This window comes from Mus caroli, unplaced genomic scaffold, assembly GCF_978045245.1.
Source record: "Mus caroli unplaced genomic scaffold, Mus_caroli_1 scaffold_4, whole genome shotgun sequence".
Taxonomy (NCBI): Eukaryota; Metazoa; Chordata; class Mammalia; order Rodentia; family Muridae; genus Mus; species Mus caroli.
Window position 1 is genome coordinate 30,418,418 of NW_028227259.1, and position 26,345 is coordinate 30,444,762.

Here is a 26,345-nt window from a genome sequence, read left to right on the forward strand (position 1 = left end):
ATAACCCCAGTTCCAGGGCATCTGATGCTGTCTTCTGACTCTCTTGAAAATACATGTGGCACACAAACATACATACAGGCAAAATATACTTCAACATAAAATACATTTTTAAAAAGAGATATTAAGGATAGGTGAGAAAGGGTAAGTGGTATTTACTGTTCTATTATTGCAGCTTCTGTGGTTACTCCAAAATAAAAAGTATAAATAACTTGGCAGTCAGACAGTAGGTCCTAGGATAAGGTGTTTCTACTACTCGATTTGATGCATCCCAGATCAACAACAACTAGGGAAAATGGAGACCTGTGGACTTAGAAAACCAAGCACCTCATAGTGTATGAGGGCTCCCATTCCAACTGTTCTAACTCTCTCTGACTCTGCTTGACTCTGCTTTCTAACCTGCAGTTTGAAATGTATGGCATGGGACCTAATCAAAACTTAGAACAGTGGCCAGCTCCAGAGAAGGTGACTCTGAACAAGCCACTTTGGAGGACTTTGAAACTTTGCCTCATCACTCCTTCCTTATTGACACTTTGTCAAGCTGAAACTCAGGAGATTTATAGATGGATTCTTCCCTGAGATTTGGGATATAAGGGCTCTGAGAGCCAGGAGCAACCCCAGGGAAGGTCATTGGCTGGAATGTACAATGACTGGCCTTACCTTGAAGTAGCTATTGTGATGTCATGTGGAGAAACTCTGGAGACAGAGACTCTTGAGTTGAGAGTTGAGTTGAGAGTTGAGTTGAGAGTTGAGTTGAGTTGAGTTGAGTTGAGTTGTTGTTGAGTTAAGTTAGTTTAGTTGGGATTGAATAATGGACCCATTTTGTGTCCTAGGTATCCCACTGCTGGACAAGTTCAGCCTTATTCTACTTACTTTCTTGGTTGGTAGCATCTGGGTGTTTTTTTCTAGGTATTGGAGTTGGACACAGGTGGCAGCCAAGACAGAGGTATGTGACAGCCATTCTCTCTCAAATCCCACTTCTCTCTGTGCTGGGCCCCTATAGGTTTGTATAAACGCTTAGCCTCTGGGCCATCTGAGGGAATGAGCTGTGGGTAGGGGGAGTTGATACAATTCCCATAGATGTCTTTCTCTTAATTCATTTCAAGCTTTAGGCCGGACATGGTGGAGCACACCTTTTATGTCAACTTGGGAGGCAGAGGCAGGAGGATCTCTGTGAGTTCAAAGTCATCCTGTTACACATAGTGAGATCCAGGAGAGCAAGGACTACTGTCTCATAAAAGCCAAGAAGGGAAGAGGAAGAGGGAAGAAATTAAAGAAGAGGGAAAGAAAGAAGAAAAAAGAAGAGGAATGAAAAAGAAAAAGTAGAACAAGGAGGGGGAAGTCAAGAGGAGGAGGTGGTGGTAATATTAGTAGTAGCTTTAGGATCATATTAAAAAGACACTGAGGAAGGGTGGATGAGATATTGAATAAGTGCTGCCCAGGAACTTTAGCTGAAGGGAGACATTCAGACTGACATACATAGAACTTTGGGGGAAATCATGTGATAAGAGTTAAGAGGGGCAGGGATATTGTCCATCATGTGGGAGGCAGAAAGCCAAGGGAGTTCACTTTGCAAAGAAAGATTTATACTCATATATGACAAAACAATGAAGATCTTGGGACATCAATTGCAAGTGGCAACTTTGTTGGTGTGGATTTTTATTTCCAATAGAAGAGGAATTATTTGCAGACATGATGCCCATGGTTAATGTTAGTAGGCCATGCCTCTTTTCTGAGTTTCCTCTCCTGTGAGTAGACCATGAGTGTCTGCCTCCCCATAGTCCTGTCATCTTGCCCAGACTTGACATGCCCACCTTTTTTTCTTTTAAGTCATTCCAGTGAGTGTGTTATATCTCCTTGTGGTTCCATGTTCATTCCCCCATGACTAGAAATGGTGAGCAACTTCTCACATTTTCTATCCATTTGGAAATTCTCATGTAAACTGCCTATTCAATTCATCTGTGCACTTTTAATTTGTGTATGTGCATGCCTGTCTGGATGTGTTGATGCATTTGGCATTGTTCACATGTGGAGGTCAGAGGAGAATTTTGTGGAGTTTCTTCTATTCTTTTATCTCTATGTTGGTTCTGAGCTCAGGTCACCAGGCTTGGACGGCAAGTGTCTTTACCTTCTGAGCCATGTCACTTGGTTGTCCTAATGGTTGGGTAGTTACTGCTTTATACAGTGATTTGAAAGACCTCATTGAATATTACAAACAGGAGTTCTCTGCTAAGTATAGATATTAGATAGCACATAGGAATTCTTTAATTTCATATTTACATCTAAGATTCATATCAAGTTACTTTCTGTGGATGCTGTGAGGTAGGAATTGAAGCCCTTCCCAAGTTCTAGTTAGCTATTTAGTCTCTCTAGTAGAGCAGAAGGGTAAGATGAGTGAGCCACTTAGACACTAATACAAACTGAACACACACACACACACACACACACACACACACACACACACACTCATGTTCTCACGCAGGGAAAATACTTGTACCCATAAAATAAAAATAAATCATTAAAAAAATTAAAACAAAGAGATAGAGTCTCAGGATCCAAGCTAGCTTTGATGTCACTATGGATCCCAGGTTGGCCTCAAATTTGTGACCATTCTGGGTCAGGTTGCTGCCTGCAGGGATTCCATCTGCATGCCATTGCACCCTGCATCCAACCAGAAATCTGAAGTGCCATGCTAATTGTTTATTTGAGGTTTTGATTGAGATTCACATGGAATTTATGTTTCAGATGAAAGATAATTGACATGCTAAGAAAAGAATCTTCAATTCATGGATATCTTTGTTTCATTTATTTTGATTTTCTCTCAAATATATTGATTTTATTTATTTGTGTGTGTGTGTGTCTGTGTGTCTGTGTGTGTGTGTGTGTCTGTGTGTGTGTGCACACCCTAGGAATCCAGAAGAGGTTGTCAAACCATTGGAACTGAAGTCACAGGTGATTGTGAGCTGTCTGAGATGGATACTGGGGACTGAACGCAAGACTTCTGCAAGAGCAAAATGCGCTGATAACAACGGAGTCTTCTTTCTAGCTGTATTGGAATTTCAGTAACATTTAGCTCTCATTATATAAAGTTTGTCATACATTTTATTCGTGTATGATTATGAGAGAAAGATACAGAAAAGGAAGTGGAAGTCAAGGAAAGAGAGATGAAGGGAGGGAGGGAGGGAAGGATGGAAAGAGAGAGAGAGAGAGAGAGAGAGAGAGAGAGAGAGAGAGAGAGAGAGAGAGAGAGAGAGAGAGAATCTCGAAGTATGTAGGGATAGAAGGATAGAACTCAGGTGGTCAGACTTAACATCAATGTTCATTGAGCCATCTAGCTGGCTCCAATATATAGTTTTAATTACAGAGAGTTTTGAAGCTATAGCAAGAAATGTGTGTGTGTGTGTGTGTGTGTGTGTGTGTGTGTGTGTGTGTGTGTATTAGTTGGGGATCAAATTCAAGTCATTTCTCATGCTAGGCAAAGCACTCTAATACTGAACTACATCTCTGGTCCATTTTTCTTTGATTTTTATTAAGGACAATTTCAGGCAAATCAAAGGCACATATAATTGGTAATGCACCTAGCATATGCAAGGCACTATGACCTATTCTCAATATCAGGGAAGAAAAGTTTGTCTGATGACTCCTCACTGCCTGTCACTCTCTTTCATCCCTTGCTACATTATTTAAAACAAACCACAGATAATTTCATGATAAATATTTTAGTGCATAGAGTTTGAGTTTCTGCCTCCACTCTGCAAGGAAAAAAAGAACAAGAACGATGGATTATTATAATATCATTACTACATGTAAAATGTAACAACAAAATGTGAACAGTTCCTTAATACCTCACACACACACATCTGTGTTTAAATTCCAGTAGTCATGTAGTGACATGAATTATTATTTAGCAGGATTCAATATCACATGTTGAGATTAAACGCCATGTTTCTTGACTCCTTTAGTCTACAGATTCTCTCATTTTCCCTTCTATTTGTTCCATTTATGTAGTAGAAAAAAGTGTCATATCTCTAGATTTCACAGTCAACATTTTGTTGATCAAATACCCATGATGGGTAGTCATGTATATAAGGGTAGTGCTAGCTGGGCTTAGAGGATTATCAAAGAAACAAATAAAACATGAAATTGGAAGGTGGACATTTGTGGGGGGTGTGGGAAAAGCATGGAGGGTAGGAGAGTATGGTTATATTTTATTGTATACATGCATACAATTTTAATTAGGAAAAAATATAACACCCCCTTCACGTGATTTGACACATTCTGCTGCCTCTGGTACTTCCTGTGAGTTGGGATTTCTCCAAAACTCTTCTATAAATGCATTTGCCAGGGGAGCAGGATTGGAAAAGTGTAACCTTCAAGAGAGACTAATTGTTCTCTTTCTAGACTGGGTAAGGTCTTGCAGGCATGGCTCCTTCCTCTCTGAGGACCAGGTTAGCTGCCACAGGAGTTGGAATCTCGTTGTCTTACACATCCATCCACTGGTTCTTCTGCCTCTGCTCTAAGCTGAAGCTATGCAGAGACCCCATCCAGAGCTAAGGACATGCTAGCACTAGGCTTTTAGGCTTCCAGAACCATGAAGTCAAATAAACCTCTTCCCTTCATAAATAAGCCGATCACAAGTACATGAACATGAATCAGGAGGAAGTTGGATCTAAGATTTACCAGAATTTGTTTTCTGATGGGAAAGGAGGCCATATTTCATAGAAGATGATAATCATCAGGAAGTATAGAATGTCTGGGTTGGCTTGACATTTTACTTTTTCTATTTACCTATTTAACTTCTGTCTGTCTGTCTGTGATTTTCTTTCTTTCTTCCTTTCATTCTTCCTTTCGTTCTTTCTTTTCATCTATCTAACTTTCTTTTTTTCCTATTTTTATTAGGTATTTTCTTCATTTACATTTCAAATGCTATCCTAAAAGTCCCCTATACCCTCCCTGCCACCCTGCTCCAAAACCCACCCACTCCTGTTTCTTATCCCCGACATTCCCTTGTACTGGGGCATATGATCTTCACAAGACCAAGAGCATCTCCTCCCATTTATGGCCAACTAGGCCATCCTCTGCTATATATGCAACTAGAGACACAGCTCTGTGAGAGTACTGGTTACTTCATATTGTTGATCCTCCCATAGGGTTACAGACAGTTTCAGCTCCTTGGGTACTTTCTCTAGCTCCTTCTTTAGGGGCCCTGTGTTCCATCCAATAGATGACTGTGAGCATCCACTTCTGTATTTGCCAGGAACTGGCATAGCCTCACAAGAGATAGCTATATCAGGATCCTGTGAGCAAAATTTTGGTGGCATATGCAATAGTGTCTGGGTTTGGTGGTTGTATATGGGATGGATCCCTGAGTGGGGCAGTCTCCGGATGGTCCTTTCTTCCATCTCAGCTCTGAACTTTGTCTCTGTAACTCTTTCCATGGATATTTTTTTTAACAATTCTAAGAAGGAACGAAGTATCCACACTTTGGTCTTCCTTGTTCTTTTTTTTTTTTTTTTGGTAAATATTTTATTAATATTTTCTTTTTTATTATACATTTTCTTCCTTTACATTTCAAATGCTATCCTCAAAGCCCCCTATACTCTCCCCAACCGCCCTGCTCCCCAAGCCACCCACTCCTGATTCCTGGCCCTGGCATTCCCCTATACTGGGGCATGATCTTTCTTGAGTTTCATGTGTTTTGCAAATTGTATCTTGGATAGTCTAAATTTCTGGGTTAATATCTGCTTATCAGTGAGTGCATATCATGTGTGTTCTTTTGTGCTTAGGTTACCTCACTCAGGATGATGTCCTCCAGATCCATCCTAAGAATTTCATAAATTCATTGTTTTTAATAGCTGAGTAGTACTCCGTTGTGTAAATGTACCACATTTTCTGTATCCATTCCTCTGTTGAGGGACATCTGGATTCTTTCCAGCTTCTTGCTATTATAAATAAGGCTGCTATGAACATAGTGGAGCATGTGTCCTTATTACAAGTTGGAAAATCTTCTGGGTATGTGCCCAGGAAAGGTATTGCAGGATCTTCTGGTAGTACTATGTCCAATTTTCTGAGGAACCGACAGACTGATTTCCAGAATGGTTGTACAAGCTTGCAATCCCAACAGAAATAGAGGAGTGTCCCTCTTTCTCCACATTCTCGCCAGCATCTGCTGTCACCTGAAGTTTTGATCTTAGCCATTCTGACTGGTGTGAGGTGGAATCTCAGGGTTGTTTTGATTTGCATTTCCCTGATGATTAAGGATGTTGAACATTTTTTTCAAGTGCTTCTCAGCTATTTGGTATTCCTCAGTTGAGAATTCTTTGTTTAGCTCTGTACCCCATTTTTAATCAGGCTATTTTCTGCAGTCCATCTTCTTGAGTTCTCTCTCTATAGATAGATAGATAGATAGATAGATAGATAGATAGATAGATAGATAGATAGATAGATAGATAGATAGATATAGATATTATATATAGATATTAGTCCCCTATCTGATTTAGGCCTTTTGGTCTTTTTTGTTGTTGTTGTTGTTGTTTTGGTTTTTTGAGACAGGGTTTCTCTGTTTCTCAGCCCTGGCTGTCCTGGACTCACTCTGTAGACCTGGCTTTCCTCGATTTAGAAATTGCCTGCCTCTACCTCCCAAGAGCTGGGATTAAAGGTGTGGGCCACCACTGCCTGGCGGCCTTTTGTCTTTTGCCTTACAGAAGCTTTGCAATTTCATGAGGTCCCATTTGTCGATTCTCTATCTTACAGCACAAGCCATTGCTGTTTTGTTCAGGAATTTTCCCTCTGTGCCCTTATTTTGAGGCTTTCCCCCACTTCTCCTCTATAACTTGCAGTGTCTCTGGTTTTATGTGGAGTTCTTTGGTCCATTTAGACTTGAGCTTTGTACAAGTAAATAAGAATGGATCAATTTGCATTCTTCTACCTGATTACTGACAGTTGTGCCTGCACCATTTGTTGAGAATGCTGTCCTTTTTCCACTGGATGGTTTTACCTCCCTTGCCAAAGATCAAGTGACCATAGGTGTGTGGGTTCATATCTGGGTCTTCAATTCTATTCCATTGATCTGTCTGTCACTGTACCAGTACCATGCAGATTTTATCACGATTGCTCTGTTGTACAGCTTGAGGTCAGGCAAGGTGATTCCCCCAGAGGTTCTTTTGTTGTTGAGAATAGTTTTTGCTATCCTAGGTGTTTTGTTATTCCAGATGAATTTGCAAATTACCCTTTCTCAGTGAAGAATTGAGTTGGAATTTTGATGGGAATACATTGAATCTGTAGATTGCTTTCGGCAAGATAGCCATTTTGACTCTATTAATCCTGCCAATCCATGAGCATGGGAGATATTTCCATCTTCTGAGATCTTCTTCTAATTCTTTCTTCAGAGTCTTGAAGTTCTTGTCATGCAGATCTTTCACTTCCTTAGTTAGAGTCACACCTAGGTATTTTATATTATTTGTGACTGTTGTGAAGGCTGTTTTTTCCCTAATTTCTTTTCACCCTTGTTTATCCTTTGTATAGAGAAAGACCACTGATTTGTTTGAGTTAATTTTATATCCAGCTAGTTCACTGAATCTTTTTATCAGGCTTAAGAGTTCCCTGGTGGAATTTTTAGATTCACTTATATATACTATCTTATCATCTGCAAATAGTGATATTTTGACTTCTTCCTTTCCAATTTGTATCCCCTAAATCTCCTTTTGTTGTCTAATTGTTCTGACTAGGACTTCAAGTACTATATTGAATAGGTAGGGAGAAAGTTGGCAGCCTTGAAGTGGGATTGCTTCAAGTTTCTCTCCATTTAATTTGATGTTGGCTACTGGTTTGCTGTATATTGCTTTTATGATGTTTAGGTATGGGCCTTTAATTCCTTACCTTTCTAAGACTTTTATCATGAAGGGGTGTTGGATTTTGTCAAATGCTTTCTCAGCATCTAAGGAGATGATCATGTGGTTTTTGTCTTTGAGTTTGTTTATATAGTGGATTACATTGATGGATTTCCACATATTAAACCATCCCTGCATTCCTGGGATGAAGCCTACTTGATCATGATGGATGATCATTTTGATGTGTTCTTGGATTGGGTTAGCGAGTATTTTATTGAGTATTTTTGCATCGATATTCATAAGGGAAATTGGTCTGAAGTTCACTTTCTTTATTGGGTCTTTGTGTGGTTTAGGTATCAGAGTAATTGTGGCTGTATAGAATGAATTGGGTAGAGTACCTCCTGTTTCTATTTAGTGGAATCGTTTGAGGAGAATTGGAATTAGGTCTTCTTTGAAGGTCTGATAGAACACTAAACCCATCTGGTCCTGGGCTGTTTTTGTTTGGGAGACTATAAATGACTGCTTCTATTTCTTTGGGGGAAATGGGATTGTTGAGATCATTAATCTGATCCTGATTTAATTTTGGTACCTGTTATCTGTCTAGAAATTTGTCCATTTTATCCAGTTTTTTTTAGTTTTGTTGAGTATACCTTTTGTAGGATCTGATGATGTTTTGAATTTCCTCATATTCTGTTGTTATGTCTCCCTTTTCATTTCTGATTTTGTTAATTAGGATACTGTTCCTGTGCCCTCTAGTTAGTCTGGCTAACGGTTTATCTATCTTGTTGATTTTCTCAAAGAAGCTGCTCTTGGTTTGGTTGATTCTTTGAATAGTTCTTTTTGTTTCCACTTGGTTGATTTCAGCCCTGAGCTTATTTCCTGCTGTCTGCTCCTCTTGGGTGTATTTGCTTCCTTTTCTTCTATAGTTTTTTGGTGTTCTGTGAAGCTGCAAGTGTATGCTCTCTCTAGTTTGTTTTGGAGCCACTCAGGGCTATAAGTTTTCCTCTTAGGACTGCCTTCATTGTGTCCCATAAGTTTAGGTATGTTGTGGATTCATTTTCATTAAACTTTAAGAAGTCTTTAATTTCTTTATTTCTTCCTTGATCAAGGTAACATTGAGTAGAGTGTTGTTCAGCTTCCACGTGAATGTTGGCTTTCTATTATTTATGTTGTTATTGACGATCAGACTTAGTCTGTGGTGATCTGATAGGATGCATGGCATCATTTTAATATTTTTGTATCTGTTGAGGCCTGTTTTGTGATTAATTATATGGTAAGTTTCTAGAAGGTACCATGAGGTGCTGAGAAGAAGGTATATCTTTTTGTTTTAGGATAAAATGTTCTGTAGATATCTGCTAAATCTACTTGTTTTATAACTCCTGTTAGTGTCCATGTGCCTCTGTTTAGTTTTTGTTTCCAGGATCTGTCCATTGATGAGAGTGGGGTGTTGAAGTCTCCCAGTATTATTGTGTTAGGTGCAGTGTGTGCTTTGAGCTTTACTAAAGTTTCTTTAATGAATGTGGATGCCCTTGCATTTGGAGCATAGATATTCAGAATTGAGAGACATCTTGGAAGATTTTACCTTTGATGAGTATGAAGTGCCCCTCCTTGTCTTTTTTGATAACTTTGGTTTGGAAGTCAATTTTACTCAATATTAGAATGGCTACTCTAGCTAGTTTCTTGGGACTATTTGCTTGGAAAATTGTTTTCCAGCCTTTCCCTCTGAGGTAGTGTCTATCTTTTTCCCTGAAGTGGGTTTCCTGTAAGCAGCAAAATGTTGGGTCCTGTTTGTGTAGTCAGTCTGTTAGCCTATGTCTTTTTATTGGGGAATTGAGTCCATTGATATTAAGAGAAATTAAAGAAAAGTAATTGTTGCTTCCTGTTATTTATGTTGTTAGAGTTGGGATTCTGTTCTTACAGCTGTCTTCTTTTAGATTTGTAGAAGGATTACTTTCTTGCTTTTTCTAGGGCATCATTTCCATCCTTGTGTTGTTGTTTTCCCTTTATTATCCTTTGAAGGGCTGGTTTCATGGAAAGATACTATGTGAATTTTGTCTTGTCATGAAGTATCTTGGTTTCCTCCATCTATAGTAATTGAGAGTTTTTCTGTGTATAGTAGCCTGGGCTGGCATTTGTATTCTCAAAGGGTCTATATAACATCTGTCCAGGATCTTCTGGCTTTCATACTCTGGTTAGAAGTCTGATGTAATTCTAATAAGTCTGCCTTTATATGTTACTTGACCTTTTTCACTTACTGCTTTTAATATTCTATTCTTATTTAGTGCATTTGATGTTCTGCTTACTATGTGTCAGGAGGAATATCTTTTCTGGTCCAGTCTATTTGGAGTTCTGTAGGCTTCTTGTATATTCATGAGCATCTCTTTCTTTAGGTTAGGAAAGTTTTCTTCTATAATTTTGTTGAAGATATTTACTGGCCCTTTAAGTTGAAAGTCTTCATTTTCATCTACTCCTATTATTCGTAAGTTTGGTCTTCTCATTGTGTCCTGGATTTCCTGAATGTTTTGAGTTAGGACCTTTTTACATTTTGCATTTTCTTTGATTTTTGTGTCTTTGGTCTCTATGGAATCTTCTGCACCTGTGTTTCTCTCTTCCATCTCTTGTATTCTGTTGCTGATGTTCGCATCTATGGTTCCTGATTTCTTTCCTAGGGTTTCTATCTCCAGAATTGTCTCCCTTTGGGGTTTGTTAATTGTTCCTACTTCCCTTTTAAGATCTTGGATGGTTTTGTTCAATCCATCACCTGTTTGGCAACAGGCATCCGAACCTACTGAGCCATTTTGCTGGTTCCCACGTGATATCTTATTGTTTAGGTGGCTGTTTTCCTTACTAATGCATGTCTCTAGAGTACAGGGTTCATATTTATTGTTAGGCTCAGTATGCCACACAGTAATCTAGAACTTAGTTTTTAAAAAAACACGTAATCGTGCTTGCTTCGGCAGCACATATACTAAAATTGGAATGATAAAGAGAAGATTAGCATGGCCCCTGCACAAGGATGACAAGCAAATTCGTGAAGCGTACCATATTTTTACAGATGTTATACAGACACTAAAAGAACACAAATTCCAGCCCAGGCTACTATACCCAGCCAAACTCTCAATTAACATAGATGGAGAAAACAAAGTATTCCACGACAAAACCAAATTCACACATTATCTCTCCACGAATCCAGCTCTTCAAAGGATAATAACAGGGAAAAAACCAATACAAGGACATGAACCACACCCTAGAAACAACAAGAAGGTAATCCCTCAACAAACCTAAAAGAAGACAGCCACAAGAACAGAATGCCAACTTTAACAACAAAAATAACAGGAAACAACAATTACTTTTCCTTAATATCTCTTAATATCAATGGACTCAACTCCCCGATAAAAAGACATAGACTAACAAACTGGCTACACAAACAAGACCCAACATTTTGCTGCTTACAGGAAACTCATCTCAAAGAAAAGGATAGACACTACCTCAGAATGAAAGGCTGGAAAACAATTTTCCAAGCAAATGGCATGAAGAAACAAGCTGGAGTAGCCATTCTAATATCTGATAAGATTGACTTCCAACCCAAAGTCATTAAAAAAGACAGGGAGGGACACTTCATACTCATCAAAGGTAAAATCCTCCAAGAGGAACTATCAATCCTGAATATCTATGCTCCAAATACAAAGGCAGCCACATTCATTAAAGAAACTTTAGTAAATCTCAAAGCACACATTGCACCTCATACAATAATAGTGGGAGACTTCAACACACCACTTTCACCAATGGACAGATCATGGAAACAGAAACTAAACAGGGACACAGAGAAACTAAGAGAAATTATGAATCAAATGGATCTGGCAGATATCTACAGAACATTCTATCCTAAAACAAAAGGATATACCTTCTTCTCAGCACCTCATGGTACCTTCTCCAAAATTGACCACATAATTGGTCACAAAACAGGCCTCAACAGATACAAAAATATTGAAATTGTCCCATGCATCCTATCAGATCACCATGGACTAAGACTGATCTTCAATAACAAAATAAATAATAGAAAGCCAACCTTCACGTGGAAACTGAACAACACTCTTCTCAATGATACCTTGGTCAAGGAAGGAATAAAGAAAGAAATTAAGGACTTTTTAGAGTTCAATGAAAATGAAGCCACAACATACCCAAACTTATGGGACGCAATGAAAGCATTTCTAAGAGGAAAACTCATAGCTCTGAGTGCCTCCAAAAGGAAACTAGAGAGAGCACACATTAGCAGCTTGACAACACACCTAAAAGCACTAGAACAAAAGGAAGCAAATTCACCCAAGAGGAGTAGACGGCAGGAAATAATCAAACTCAGGGGTGAAATCAACCAAGTGGAAACAAGAAAAACTATTCAAAGAATCAACCAATCAAGGAGCTGGTTCTTTGAGAAAATCAACAAGATAGATAAACCCTTAGCCAGACTCACTAGAGGGCACAGGGAAAGCATCCTAATTAACAAAATCAGAAATGAAAAAGGAGACATAACAACAGATCCTGAAGACATCCAAAACACCATCAGATCCTTCTACCAAAGGCTATACTCAACAAAACTGGAGAACCTGGATGAAATGGAGAAGTTCCTAGACAGATAACAGGTACCAACGTTGAATCAAGATCAGGTTAATGATCTAAACAGCCCTATATCCCCCAAAGAAATAGAAGCAGTCATTAATAGTCTCCCAACTAAAAAAAGCCCAGGACCAGATGGGTTTAGTGCAGAGTTCTATCAGACCTTCAAAGAAGATCTAATCCCAGTTCTTCACAAACTATTCCACAAAATAGAAACAGAAGGTACTCTACCCAACTCATTCTATGAAGCCACAATTACTCTGATACCTAAACCACAAAAAGACCCAACAAAGATAGAAAACTTCAGACCAATATCCCTTATGAATATTGATGCAAAAATCCTCAATAAGGTTCTTGCTAACCGAATCCAAGAACACATCAAAACAATCATCCATCCTGACCAAGTAGGTTTCATCCCAGGGATGCAGGGATGGTTCAATATACGGAAATCCATCAACGTAATCCAATATATAAACAAACTCAAAGACAAAAACCACATGGTCATCTCCTTAGATGCGGAAAAAGCATTTGACAAGATCCAACACCCATTCATGATAAAAGTCTTGGAAAGATCAGGAATTCAAGGCCCATACCTAAACATGATAAAAGCAATCTACAGCAAACCAGTAGCCAACATCAAAGTAAATGGTCAGAAGCTTGAAGCAATCCCTCTAAAATCAGGGACTAGACAAGGCTGTCCACTTTCTCCATACCTATTCAACATTGTACTTGAAGTCCTAGCCAGAGCAATTCGACAACAAAAGGAGATCAAAGGGATAAAAATTGGAAAAGATGAAGTCAAAATATCACTTTTTGCAGATGATATGATAGTATATATAAGTGACCCTAAAAATTCCACCAGAGAACTCCTAAGCCTGATAAACAGCTTCGGTGAAGTAGCTGGATATAAAATTAACTCAAACAAATCAATGGCCTTTCTCTACACAAAGAATAAACAGGCTGAGAAAGAAATTAGGGAAACAACACCCTTCTCAATAGTCACAAATAATATAAAATATCTTGGCGTGACTCTAACTAAGGAAGTGAAAGATCTGTATAATAAAAACTTCAAGTCTCTGAAGAAAGAAATTATAGAAGATCTCAGAAGATGGAAAGATCTCCCATGCTCATGGATTGGCAGGATCAACATTGTAAAAATGGCTATCTTGACAAAAGCAATCTACAGATTCAATGCAATCCCCATCAAAATTCCAACTCAATTCTTCAACGAATTAGAAAGTGCAATCTGCAAATTCATCTGGAATAACAAAAAACCTAGGATAGCAAAAACTCTTCCCAAGGATAAAAGAACCTCTGGTGGAATCACCATGCCGGACCTAAAGCTTTACTACAGAGCAATTGTGATAAAAACTGCATGGTATTGGTATAGTGACAGACAAATAGACCAATGGAATAGAATTGAAGACCCAGAAATCAACCCACACACCTATGGTCACTTGATCTTTGACAAGGGAGCTAAAAACATCCAGTGGAAGAAAGACAGCATTTTCAACAAATTGTGCTGGCACAACTGGTTGTTAACATGTAGAAGAATGCGAATTGATCCATTCCTATCTCCTTGTACTAAGGTCAAGTCTAAGTGGATCAAGGAACTTCACATAAAACCAGAGACACTGAAACTTATAGAGGAGAAAGTGGGGAAAAGCCTTGAAGATATGGGCACAGGGGAAAAATTCTTGAATAGAACAGCAATGGCTTGTGCTGTAAGATTGAGAATTGACAAGTGGGACCTCATGAAACTGCAAAGCTTCTGCAAGGCAAAAGACACCATCAATAAGACAAAAAAACCACCAACAGATTGGGAAAGGATCTTTACCTATCCTAAATCAGATAAGGGACTAATATCCAATATATATAAAGAACTCAAGAAGGTGGACTCCAGAAAGTCAAATAACCCCATTAAAAAATGGGGCTCAGAACTGAACAAAGAATTCTCACCTGAGGAATACCGAATGGCAGAGAAGCACCTGAAAAAATGTTCAACATCCTTAATCATCAGGGAAATGCAAATCAAAACAACCCTGAGATTCCACCTCACACCAGTCAGAATGGCTAAGATCAAAAATTCAGGTGACAGCAGATGCTGGTGAGGATGTGGAGAAAGAGGAACACTCCTCCATTGTTGGTGGGATTGCAAGCTTATACAACCACTCTGGAAATCAGTCTGGCGGTTCCTCAGAAAATTGGACATAGTACTACCGGAGGATCCAGCAATACCTCTCCTGGGCATATATCCAGAAGATGTCCCAACCGGTAAGAAGGACACATGCTCCACTATGTTCAAAGCAGCCCTATTTATAATAGCCAGAAGCTGGAAAGAACCCAGATGTCCCTCAACAGAGGAATGGTTACAGAAATTATGGTACATTTACACAATGGAGTGCTACTCAGCTATTAAAAAGAATGAATTTATGAAATTCCTAGCCAAATGGATGGACCTGGAGGGCATCATCTTGAGTGAGGTAACACAATCACAAAGGAACTCACATAATATGTATTCACTGATAAGTGGATATTAGCCCAAAACTTAGGATACCCAAGATATAAGATACAAATTGCTAAACGCATAAAACTCAAGAATAATGAAGACCAAAGTGTGGACACTGTGCCCCTTCTTAGAATTGGGAACAAAACACCCATGGAAGGAGTTACAGAGACAAAGTTTGGAGCTGTGATGAAAGGATGGACCATCTAGAGACTGCCGTATCCAGGGATCCATCCCATAATCAGCTTCTAAACGCGGACACCATTGCAACACTAGCAAGATTTTGCTGAAAGGACCCAAAGATAGCTGTCTCTTGTGAGACTATGCAGGGGTCTAGCAAACACAGGAGTGGATGCTCACAGTCAGCTATTGGATGTATCACAGGGCTCCCAATGGAGAAGCTAGAGAAAGTACCCAAGGAGCTAAAGGGATCTGCAACCCTATAGTTGGAACAACATGATGAACTAACCAGTACCCTGGAGCTCTTGTCTCTAGCTGCATATGTATCGAAAGATGGCCTCGTCGGCCATCACTGGAAAGAGAGGCCCATTGGACTTGCAAACTTTATATGCCCCAATATAGGGGAATGCCAGGGCCAAAAGAATGGGAATGGGTGGGTAGGGAAGTGGGGGGGGGCACTATGCGGGACTTTTGGGATAGCATTGGAAATGTAATTGAGGAAAATATGTAATAAAAAATATTAAAAATTAAAAAAAAAACACGTAATCACATAACGTTGCCAAGCTTTGGAACCAATATTTAACTCCTATGACCTTCAAGGTAGATGGAAGGAACTGACAATTGCAGGTTGTCTTCTACTTCTCTATGCCTCAGTATGTACTACACACACACACACACACCCGTAATTTTTTTAAATGAGTGTGTATATGCATTTGCAAATGTGGAGGTATGTGGGAGAACTTATGGAAACTGCTTCACTCCTTTTACTAGGAGAGCTCCTGAGGTGGAACCCAGGTCCTCAGGCTTGGTATCAAGCACCTTTGCCTGCAGAGCCATTTTGCAGTTTCCTTATTATATTTAATGAATTATTCAAAAAAAATTAGTAACTAGTGATATGATTATAGAAGATAGCTTAGTTGATACCTGATATAAAACATGTCAATATCCCATGTGTAAGGTAAGATGTATTGTCAATAAAATCTCCAATCTATAACATAAACCTAACTTGCTATTTTTGTATATGTATTTTTCTCTAGGCTGAAGAGATCAAGGAACCCACAGGTCAGAATGACTCTATCCCTTATTGTTAGCTGAAGGCTGATGATATCAGCTAGTGTATCTTTCTGCTTTAAGACTCTGGTCTTTGACAGAATGTGGAAGAAAGCTGAAAAAGAGGCTGTGACTAGAGTTACCATCTTTCTAACATCTTCACTTCCAAAGTCATGGAAACAGCTCCATAGCTCCTCCACTGTCCCTTTTCCCCAAGCTTCTGTGTCCTTATATTTTCATGGAAAGCCCAAAATATGGGAAAGAAACTGGGTGGGTCAGGAGAATGGACAAAGAATAGCTACCAAGAGTTTGACAAGGGAGGTCTGTTACCTTTATTCCTCTACTATGGATCAAAGGTAGACATCTTTACAGGAAAAGATGTATCAGGATCTCTGTGTCTCCCTCGGCTACGTTCCCATTCCCATGTTTCTAATGGGGGCACTTCTGGTCCATGATGGGGACAGCAGAGAGCATGGACTTTTAATATGTTGATAGCTGTGCTGTGCCACTAATTACCTACATGGCTGGCATGACTCCATTTTTGCCCTCATGATTGTTACATGAAGGGGGTTCTGTTGGACGATATCAGTAGTCACTATGCTAAATAGTTTCTTTACTTCTATTACCAGTTTCACAAATGGACGACTCCAGAATGAAATTTGTGGAAGATGATCTCCTTAGGTAAGTGGAGTCTGTCTTCAGACTGTGCTACTGACACTTTCACGACAACTTGATACAAGCTCGAGTCATTTTGATAGAGGGACCCTCAATTGCTCCTTCCAGATTGTCTTGTGGGCAAGCCTGTGATTCATTTCCTTAATTGATGATTGATGTGGGAACATCCAGCTCACTGTGGTGATGCCACCCCAGGCTGGTGGTCGCAGGTGACATAAGAAGGCAGGGTGAGCAAGCTATGAAAGCTAACCCGTAAGCAGAGCCCATGTGTCAGCTCCTGCCTCATGGATCCTGCCCTGAGTTCCTACCCTGAATTCCCTCTGCAATGGAGTATGGCTTGAAAATTGGAAGGTGAAACTAACCCTTTACCTGCAAGCAGATAATGGTCACGGTGTTTCATCACAGCAATAGAAACCCAACTAAGACATCACTTTAATTGTAAGTGCTAGAAGTATAAATACCTGGTAGTTTTACTTCATTTACTATGAGAGCAATTGTCTCGTTTCTAAACTAACTTTCTATTCATATTGGATAGCTTAGTGATACTTTGATATCACTTCAGTTCCATTGACCTATCCTAATGTGTTCAGTATTTCAGGCCTTCCTATGGGCTCCAGAGAGTACTATATATTATGGTCAATGGAGAAGAGCTTTCAAAATATCTTCCAACATCTGGAAAATGCAAGGTCAGTAAACATAGTTTCTGGGTAGGGGGTAGAGAAATATTAAAATAAAAGAAAGGAAGGAAGAACAGTAAAGGCAGAGAGAAAAGAAAAAAATTGAGTCATAAGGAAGTTTTTTTTTAGATTTATTTATATTTTTCTGTGTAAGAGTCTTTTGCACACACCTATATCTGTGTACCACATGCCTGTCTGGTACCCGCAGAGGTCAGAATAGAATACATGATCTCCTGGTTCTGGGGTTCCTGATGTTTGTGAACCACTATGTGGGTGCTGAGAATCACATCTGAGTCTTCGGGAAGAGCAGACACTGCTCCTAACTACTGACCCATATCTCTAACTCCCAAAGCAGTGATGTTGGTTTCTTTTTTTTTTTTTTAGATAAAATTTTATTTATTTATTTATTTATTTATTTATTTATTTATTTTTGTTTTTTTGAGTCAGGGTTTCTCTGTCTAGCCCTGGCTGTCCTGGAACTCCCTTTGTAGACCAGGCTGGCCTCGAACTCAGAAATCCGCCTGCCTCTGCCTCCCAAGTGCTGGATTAAAGGCATGTGCCACCACGTCCAGAAATATATTTATTTTTAACACATGCACATGTGTAACACATGTATGCAGATGTCAGAGGGCAAACCACAGGAGTCAGTTCTGTAACATGCGGATCTTAGGGTCTGAACTGAACTCAGGTCACCCAGCTTAATGGCAACTTTAATGGGAACTCTCTCTCTCTCTCTCTCTCTCTCTCTCTCTCTCTCTCTGTTTCTCTCTCTCTGTGTGTGTGTGTGTGTGTGTGTGTGTGTGTGTGTGTATGTATGTGTGTGTGTGTAAATCTTAGGTATCATTCCTTGGATCTATCCATCTTGTTTTTGAAATAAAGTCCCTCAGTGAGAGACTCACTAATTAGCCTTGACTGGCCAGTGATCCCCAGGGATGTACTTGTCTAGCACTGGGGCACCATGTGCTTGCTCATATTATCATGTTTGCTCTCAGGATAGGGCCCAGCTTCTCTATCTGTGTGCTGTTCACTTCACTGGCTCATCTCCCTTGCTCCTGGTAGAGGGATTCTTTTTTTTATTATTTTTTATTAGATATTTTCTTCATTTACATTTCAAATGCTATCCCAAAAGTCCCATATGCCCCCCCACCCTGCTGCCCTACCCACTCACTCCCACTTCTTGGCTCTGGCGTCCCCTGTACTTGGGCATATAAAGTTTGCTAGACCAAGGGGACTCTCTTCCCAATAATGGCCGACTAGGCCATCTTCTGCTACGCATGCAGCTAGAGATATGAGCTCTGGGTGTACTGGTTAGTTCATAATGTTCCACCTATAGGGTTGCAGACCCCTTCAGCTCTTGGGCACTTTCTCTAGCTCCTACATTGGGGACCCTGTTTGTTCCATCCTATAGATGACTGTGAGCATTCACTTCTGTATTTGCCAGGCACTGGCAAATCCTCACAGGAGACAGCTATATCAGGGTCCTTTCAGCAAAAATCTTGCTGACATATGCAGTAGTGTCTGCGTTTGGTGGCTGATTATGGGATGGAACCCTGGGTGGGGCAGTCTCTGGATGGTCAATCCTTTCATCTTAGCTCCAAACTTTGTCTCTGCAACTCCTTCCATGGATATTTTATTATTCTAGGGAGGAATGAAGTATCCACACGTTGGTCTTCCTTTTTCTTAATTATCTTGTGTTTTGTAAATTGTATCTTGGGTATTCTAAGTTTCTGGGCTCATATCCACTTATCAGTGAGTGCATATCAAGTGACTTCTTTTGTGATTGGGTTACCTCACTCAGGATGATATCCTCCAGATACGTCCATTTGCCAAAGAATTTCATAAATTCATTGCTTTTAATAGCTGAGTAGTACTCCATTGTGTAAATGTAACACATTTTCTGTATCCATTCCTCTGTTGAGGGACATCTGGTTTTTTCCAGCTTCTGGCTATTATAAATAAGGCTGCTATGAACATAGTGGAGCATGTGTCCTTATTAGCAGTTGGAACACCTTCTGGGTATATGCCCAGGAGAGGTATTGCTGGATCAACCGGTAGTACTATGTCCAGTTTTCTGAGGAACAGTCAGACTGATTTCCAGAATGGTTGTACCAGCTTTCAATCCCACCAGCAATGGAGGAGTGTTCCTCTTTCTCCACATCGTTGCCAGCATCTGCTGTCACCTGAATTTTTGATCCTAGCCATTCTGACTGGTGTGAGGTAGACTCTCAGGGTTGTTTTGATTTGCATTTCCCTGATGATTAAGGATGTTGAACATTTTTTCAAGTGCTTCTCAGCTATTTGGTATTCCTCAGTTGAGAATTCTTTGTTTAGCTCTGTACCCCATTTTTTAATGCGGTTATTTGAATTTCTGAAGTTCAGCTTCTTGAGCTCTTTGTATATATTGGATATTAGTCCCCTATCAGACTTAGGATTGGTAAAAATTCTTTCCCAATCTGTTGGTGGCCTTTTTGTCTTACTAACAATATCTTTTGCCCTACAGAAGCTTTGCAATTTTATGAGGTCGTATTTGTCGATTCTTGATCTTAATGCACAGGCCATTGCTGTTCTGTTTAGGAACATTTCCCCTGTTCCCATATATTCGAGGATTTTCCCCACTTTCTCCTCTATAAATTTCAGTGTCTCTGGTTTTATGTGGGGTTCTTTGATCCACTTAGACTTGAGCTTTGGTAGAGGGATTCTTTACAGAAGTAACTGATGCTTGTGAATGGCATCCCTTTTCCACCCTCACCTCCTTTTAGCCAAAAATATTTTGGACTTGGAATTACCACTGTCTTCCTTTGTCCTAATTTTCCCACTACTGATTCAAAAGAAAATGAAAAGAAAACTCTCTTTGTTTTCAGAGCAACACTTTTGGAACCGGATTTACCAGAATCCCATGGTACATCTTCTTCCTCCATCTCTGACACTGTGGCTCATGTGAGTGTCCCACATTGCCGTTACTGTAAAAATTGGAAACGTTCTACTGACTACAGCATGTCCTCTGAATCCTCCAACAGCTCGATCCTGTCTTATCTTCCAATCTTTCCTGAAAGAACAACTTGGAAAATCCAGGGCAATATTGTCCCTGATTCCCTGGTAAAGGAATTGCCCAAGTCCAGGAACCAAAGCATACCACTGTCTACCTTCCAGCTGACCGACACTGAGAAGTCAGAACTTTTCCAGAATTTTGCTGAATTTCCTCCCTTACAAGCTAATGGCTCTTTTATTAGCTCTAATTTACAATCCCTAGATCCGTTAGTCAGAAGAGAGCTGCAAGGAAATATGTCTCAGAAGGTTTCTACTCTGCAGAAACAAGTGGTACCTCTGCCTGTGAAGAAGTCATGGAAAACACTCAATCATCTGATGGATGTACAAGGAGTTCCTGAACAAGAGATCCCCCACACTCAGTTACCTACACCCATCCCTCAGAGCACCGAGCCAAGTACCAACAGATCTTCAGGTGTCCCATCGATTCATCTACATGTGAACATCGGGGACAATTCTGAAGTAAATAGGACAGAAACCAGAATGTCATGGCCACTTACCTCCAACAAGCAGTTAGCATCTGAGAATGAGCACCAAATCATTAGATACAATCCTTTAGTTATATCAATGGACACACCATCTTCCAGAAATGTAGAAGTTAATGCAATTCAGGTAGAAACCACTTTACAGAAAAAGGATCCAAAGCACGTGTTAGAGCTGAATACAGAGCAGAGGGTCCTAGGTCTTCCAGAAGAAAGGATAAAGTCACATAAGGCACAAGGAACTAAGGCAAAGCTGACACCCAAGCCACCATGTTCAGCCACAGACAGAATAAAGGTCACTCCGATGGCATTGCTTCAGGTTATGGATTCAATGGGAATAATCCCAGATTCACATTCAGAGGTAACAGACCCTGTGGGGAAATCAAAAGATAAGAGTGACTTATCACAGCCATCAAACCAAGCTCATACAGTGAGTATACCTCCCAAGTCATCAAATCCGGTAATTGAATCCAAAAACTTAGTAAATCCTGAGCATCAAGCAAGTGAACCAAAGATTACTAACCCATCAGAAATGAGTCTGTATGAATTCACAGTAAGCACCGAATTGACATTGCCTGAAGTTGATCATACCGAGGGGACCATTGTAGAATCATATTCAGAAATGGGATCTCAGAGGTTGAATCTAGAACAAAGAGTGCAAATTGAGGAATCAGAGTCACTGGCAGAAAAAACCTCTGAACCATCTGGACTAGTTGTAGAACCTATAGAGTTAACTACAGGACCCACACCACATATTATAGATGTGATCCCAGGGCCACAGCTCCACAATGTAAAGTCTATGCAAATAGATACAGGACTAGAGTCACAAGGTGAGTTATCTGTGGATTTAGTACAACAGTCATCTCTAGGAGTGGTAGATCCTGAAAAGGCAAAACCAGAGCCAGAGCTCCAGAGTTTATTGCCAAAGGAGTTGGTTGAGGGGACACAGATTCCAACTGTGAAATCCGTGGATTTGAATCTGGGCCAAGAGCCGCTAGTTGTCAAATCACCATTGATTCCAGGGCCACACCTGCAAAGTGTCAGATTTCCAAAGTTATATCAAGGGCAACTTCTTCAAGGGGAAAATCCAGCAAATTCTATCTCGGGCTCCTCATATTATAATTTAAAATCTGATGAAGCAATATCATATTTCCCAGTACAAGAAATCAGGTCTTCTGGTGCTATTCCAGGGCCAAAGATTCTAGAACCACATCTACAACATGGGAAATCTACTGAAGTAAATCTAGGACCATGTTTGCAAGATGTGAGATTTTTTGATTTGATGTCAAAACCTAAGCACCCTGGCTTCAAATATACACAGTTAATAAAAGGTTTTCCGCTTCAAGAGAGGACATCTCAGGGACTTATGCCAGAATCATTTTGGCCATTAAGCCAAGAGCCAAAGTTCAAAGATAGGAAGCTTGCTCTGCCTACACAAGGATCAGAGTTTCACAACATGAAATTTATAACACAAGCCACTGAACTACAGCATCCACATGCGATATCTGAGGATGTCAGCACAGGACTTCAAGAACAATATACCAAATTTTCTGAGCTGGTTTCAAGACCGAGACTTCAAGAGGTCAAATTTGGGGAGCAAATCTCAGGATTGATGTGTGATAGTGGAAGTTCTATGACTCTAGAGTTAGGGATGCATGACCCCAAATTAGCAAAGATGATGACTGCAGGGCTACAGGATACAAGGCAAGTGAGTTTTAACTCAGGGCCATGGCTTCAAGATGTCAAATTTTTGGATGTAATACGAGGAACTCCACTTCAAGGTGTGGAAACTTCAGAGCTAAACTCAGGGCCACATTTAGAATGTGTAAAAAATTTTGAGTTGGCAACACAGCCAGAGAGGCAGGGGATGAAGCCAGAATTGATAGGACAAGAGTCCCCATTTCATGATGTAAAATATGTCACAAGGAATCAAGTACCAAGCTTTGAAGACAAAATGTCTTATAAAATGTTATCTGAGTCACAGATGCAAATGGTGGAAACAATGAAATTGGCTCCTGGGAGACACTTAGGAAATGCAGATCATTCTGAGTTGATCAGAAGACCAGAGACCCAAGGCAGAGCATCTTCTGAATTAATAGAAGGGCAACTTTTGGGACATATAAAACCTGTGGAGAAGAACACAGTCTCAAAGCAAGAAGCTCTGACATCTGTGGAATTAACACCAGGGCTACATTTGGGAGACATTACATCTACAAAGTTAAAATCAAAGTCAGAGCTGGAGCATGTTAAATCTATGCTGTCAACCCCAGGGATGCAGGCAGGAGATAGGAAAGTTGAGGAGCTGCCTCCAGGCGCCAGCTTGAAGGGTTTAAAACATAGGTTACTTCCTTCAAGGCCAAAAATAGAAGATAGGAAACCTGTGAACGTAACTGTAGAAGAGTGTCTCAAGAGGATAAAATCTACTGTGGAATCCCCAAGTAGTTCACTGAGAGGAGATATGAAGTCTGTGAAGTTGATTCCAGGTTCAAGAATTCAAGATTTGAAAAACAAGGGGTTGGCCTGTGGTACACATGTTCAAGATGTAAATGCCATGGACTTGAAACTTGAACCAAAGAAGCAAGAGGAGAGTCATGTGACTTTTGTACCAAGGATGCTGTTTCAAGAGAAGTCTAAGGAGGTTTTTCAAGGGCCTCAATTGCAAGGTGTAAAACCCAAGGAACTGACTTCACAGCCACAAACACAAGATAGGGAACCTGTGATCACCCTATGTTTGAAACAGCAAAGTGTGAAACCTGTAACTTTAGCCAAAACAAAATCAAAACCTGCAAATATGAAACCCACAGATGAAATGAACTCTAACTTACAATTCAAAGGTGCAACCTCATTTGAATTTGCTACTGCTCCAGTTGTTCAAAGTGTAAAACCTGATAAGCTCCAAACAGGTAACTGTAGCCAAACACAAGGGATCCAAGGAGTAAATTCTTTTGTATACACTGCAGGGCAAAATCCTCTGTGTGAAAATTCTAATAGGTATAATCTTGGGCCACTTTTTCAAGGTATGAATTTTTGTACATTTCCATCACCACAAATTCTGTGTGTAAATCCTGTTTGGTGCAATACTAGAATACATTTGCAAGATATAAATTCTTCTGCATGTACTCTAAGTCAAGAATCTCAGTCTGTAAATTCTATTGGCTACAACCCTGGGCCACATTTACAAGCTCCAAAACTTCAACAACAACACTTGAAAGATATGAAGTCTGAATTAACTCCAGGGTCAAACAATTTGGGTATAGCACCTATGGAATACAACCCTGGTCCACAAAGTCAAGATATGAATTCTTCTGGGTTTAATCCTGAGTCAAAACCTCAGTGCATAAGTTCTGTAAAGCCCAGTTCAGGGCCACAGTTGCAAAGCATAAAGTCCTTTGAGTTGACCCCTGACTCAGAGTCTCAAAGTACAAAATCTGTTCTGTTAAACTCTAGATCACCTTCTCAAGGTGTGGGTTCATCTAACTTAATGCCAGGGGCAAAGTTTCAAAAGAACCCACTTTTGAAGAACCAGCATGGGTCATGGCAGCAAAGTGCACAACCTATATTAAGTTTGAGGCCTCAGTCAAATGGTGTGAATTCTGTGGCTTTACCAAGGTCACCACCTGAAGATAGAAAGTTTCCAGCCAGGAGCACACAAATATCGTTTTGTAAAAGTGCTGTAGAACTGACAACTAGCTGTGGTCTGAACGACTTGAGCAATAAGTTGTTTTTTCCAGATCCTTGTGTTCAAAACCTTCAAACTGTCCAGTTGAACCCAGTGCCACAGTCTCAAAGTGTGAGTTCTTCAGAATTGATGCCATGCCACAGTTCACAACATCCTATGTCTTCCCTTGCACCAAAGCCATGTTTTCAAGATACAAACCCTAAGGAGCTGATAATAGGATCCAAACAGGAAAGTCTGAATTGCCAACTCTTTCCTTCAGAGGAGAAACCAATGATGGTATTGGCACCACAGTCCACCAGGAAGCTCTTAGCAGGACCAGCACTGACTAGTGTCAAATTTTCAAATTTGTCACTGAAATCACAGCAGCAAAATACAAAATCTTTGGCATTTACTTCAGAGCCAAAATGGCAAGGTATAAAACAGGTAAAATTGCCATCAGTGTCTCTGCCAGAACCAGGAAAATCTGTGGAGTCACCACCAAAGTCAATTCTTCAAAACATGAAACCTGGGAACCTAATGCCCCAGACAATTGATTCTGTCACAAAATCTGCTAAAGTCATATATAGACCAGAGCGACAGGTGGTGGACTTTGCAGGGTTGAGCATGAAGTCTATGTGTCAAGTCCCTAAATTGAATTTTACTTCACCACCAACTTATCAAGATGTGGGATCTTTAGAAATGACTAAAGAGTTGGGACATAAAAACAAAGAAATGATGGAGAAATCTGTGAGGTTGAGCTCCAACCCAACACATAAAGTCATAGAATCACTAGAGATGCCCCTGAAGCTAGATCTTCAAGTACCAGAATATTTTGATCTGACTCCAACACTAAGTGATCAAGATTCAAAATCCTCAGAACTAAACCAGGTCCCAGAAACTCCTGAGTTACATTCTTGGTCATGGCCTCAATTTCAAGATTTCAAGGAGTTACACATAAAAGAAGTTACAGAATCTGAGAGAATGGCCCTCAATGTCAAGAGTCATGTTGCAGACAGGATAGAGGTGACTTGTGAAACAATACAGCCAGGGAAAGAATTTCTTAGAATGACTCCAAAGCCAGTAAATAGAGAGCCTGGATTTGTAGAAAAATCTCCAAGGCCATGTCCTCAAGACTTAGGACCTCTGGGGGTGGGCTCTAAGAAAAGATCTCAAAGGGAACAATCTGTAGTATCAACACCAAGGCCATTCTGTCACATCCCAGATTTTGTTTCAAGAATAACACCAGGGCCAGGAACTCAGATTCCCAAATCTAAAAATTTGGCCTCTATGCTGTGGCTGCAAAAAGAATGCTCTGAGTTGTCATGCAAGCAAACCAGTCAAGTTGAGGGAAATACAGACTCTGTAGAGCTCACCTTTGGTACACGGCAGCCAGGAGAGGTAGCGGCTAAGCTAACAGAACCTCAGAATCTGAGCCTGGAAAGTGCAAGCATCACTCCAATAGAATCACTGGATCAAATGGTAAACTTTGTAGCCATTAATCCAAAGCCAGGAGATCAAGTGACAGAATCTGCAAAGACACCCCTTCCAGTTCCTCAATCAGTTGCCCTCCCCAAAGTTTCTGCAAACGTGGAAGAGATTCCTGGACCACCACTTCAAGTTGTAAAGTCTGTG

The 26,345-nt window shown here is 40.1% G+C and overlaps 1 protein-coding gene and 1 non-coding gene across 2 annotated transcripts; both read left to right on the top strand.

Moving 5' to 3' along the window:
* Positions 1-757: 757 nt before the first annotated feature.
* Positions 758-23,427, top strand: LOC147005114 (uncharacterized). The gene is given in 6 exon segments (XM_085836216.1): positions 758-943; positions 16,164-16,188; positions 16,806-16,857; positions 17,442-17,537; positions 20,390-23,345; positions 23,347-23,427. Coding segments are annotated over 6 exon segments (3,297 nt in total). The 5' UTR covers positions 758-808; the 3' UTR covers positions 23,380-23,427.
* On the top strand, positions 10,771-10,877 carry LOC147005115 (U6 spliceosomal RNA). Its single transcript, XR_015047058.1, has one exon. It is a non-coding gene; the product is annotated as a U6 spliceosomal RNA (small nuclear RNA).
* Positions 23,428-26,345: the final 2,918 nt, after the last annotated feature.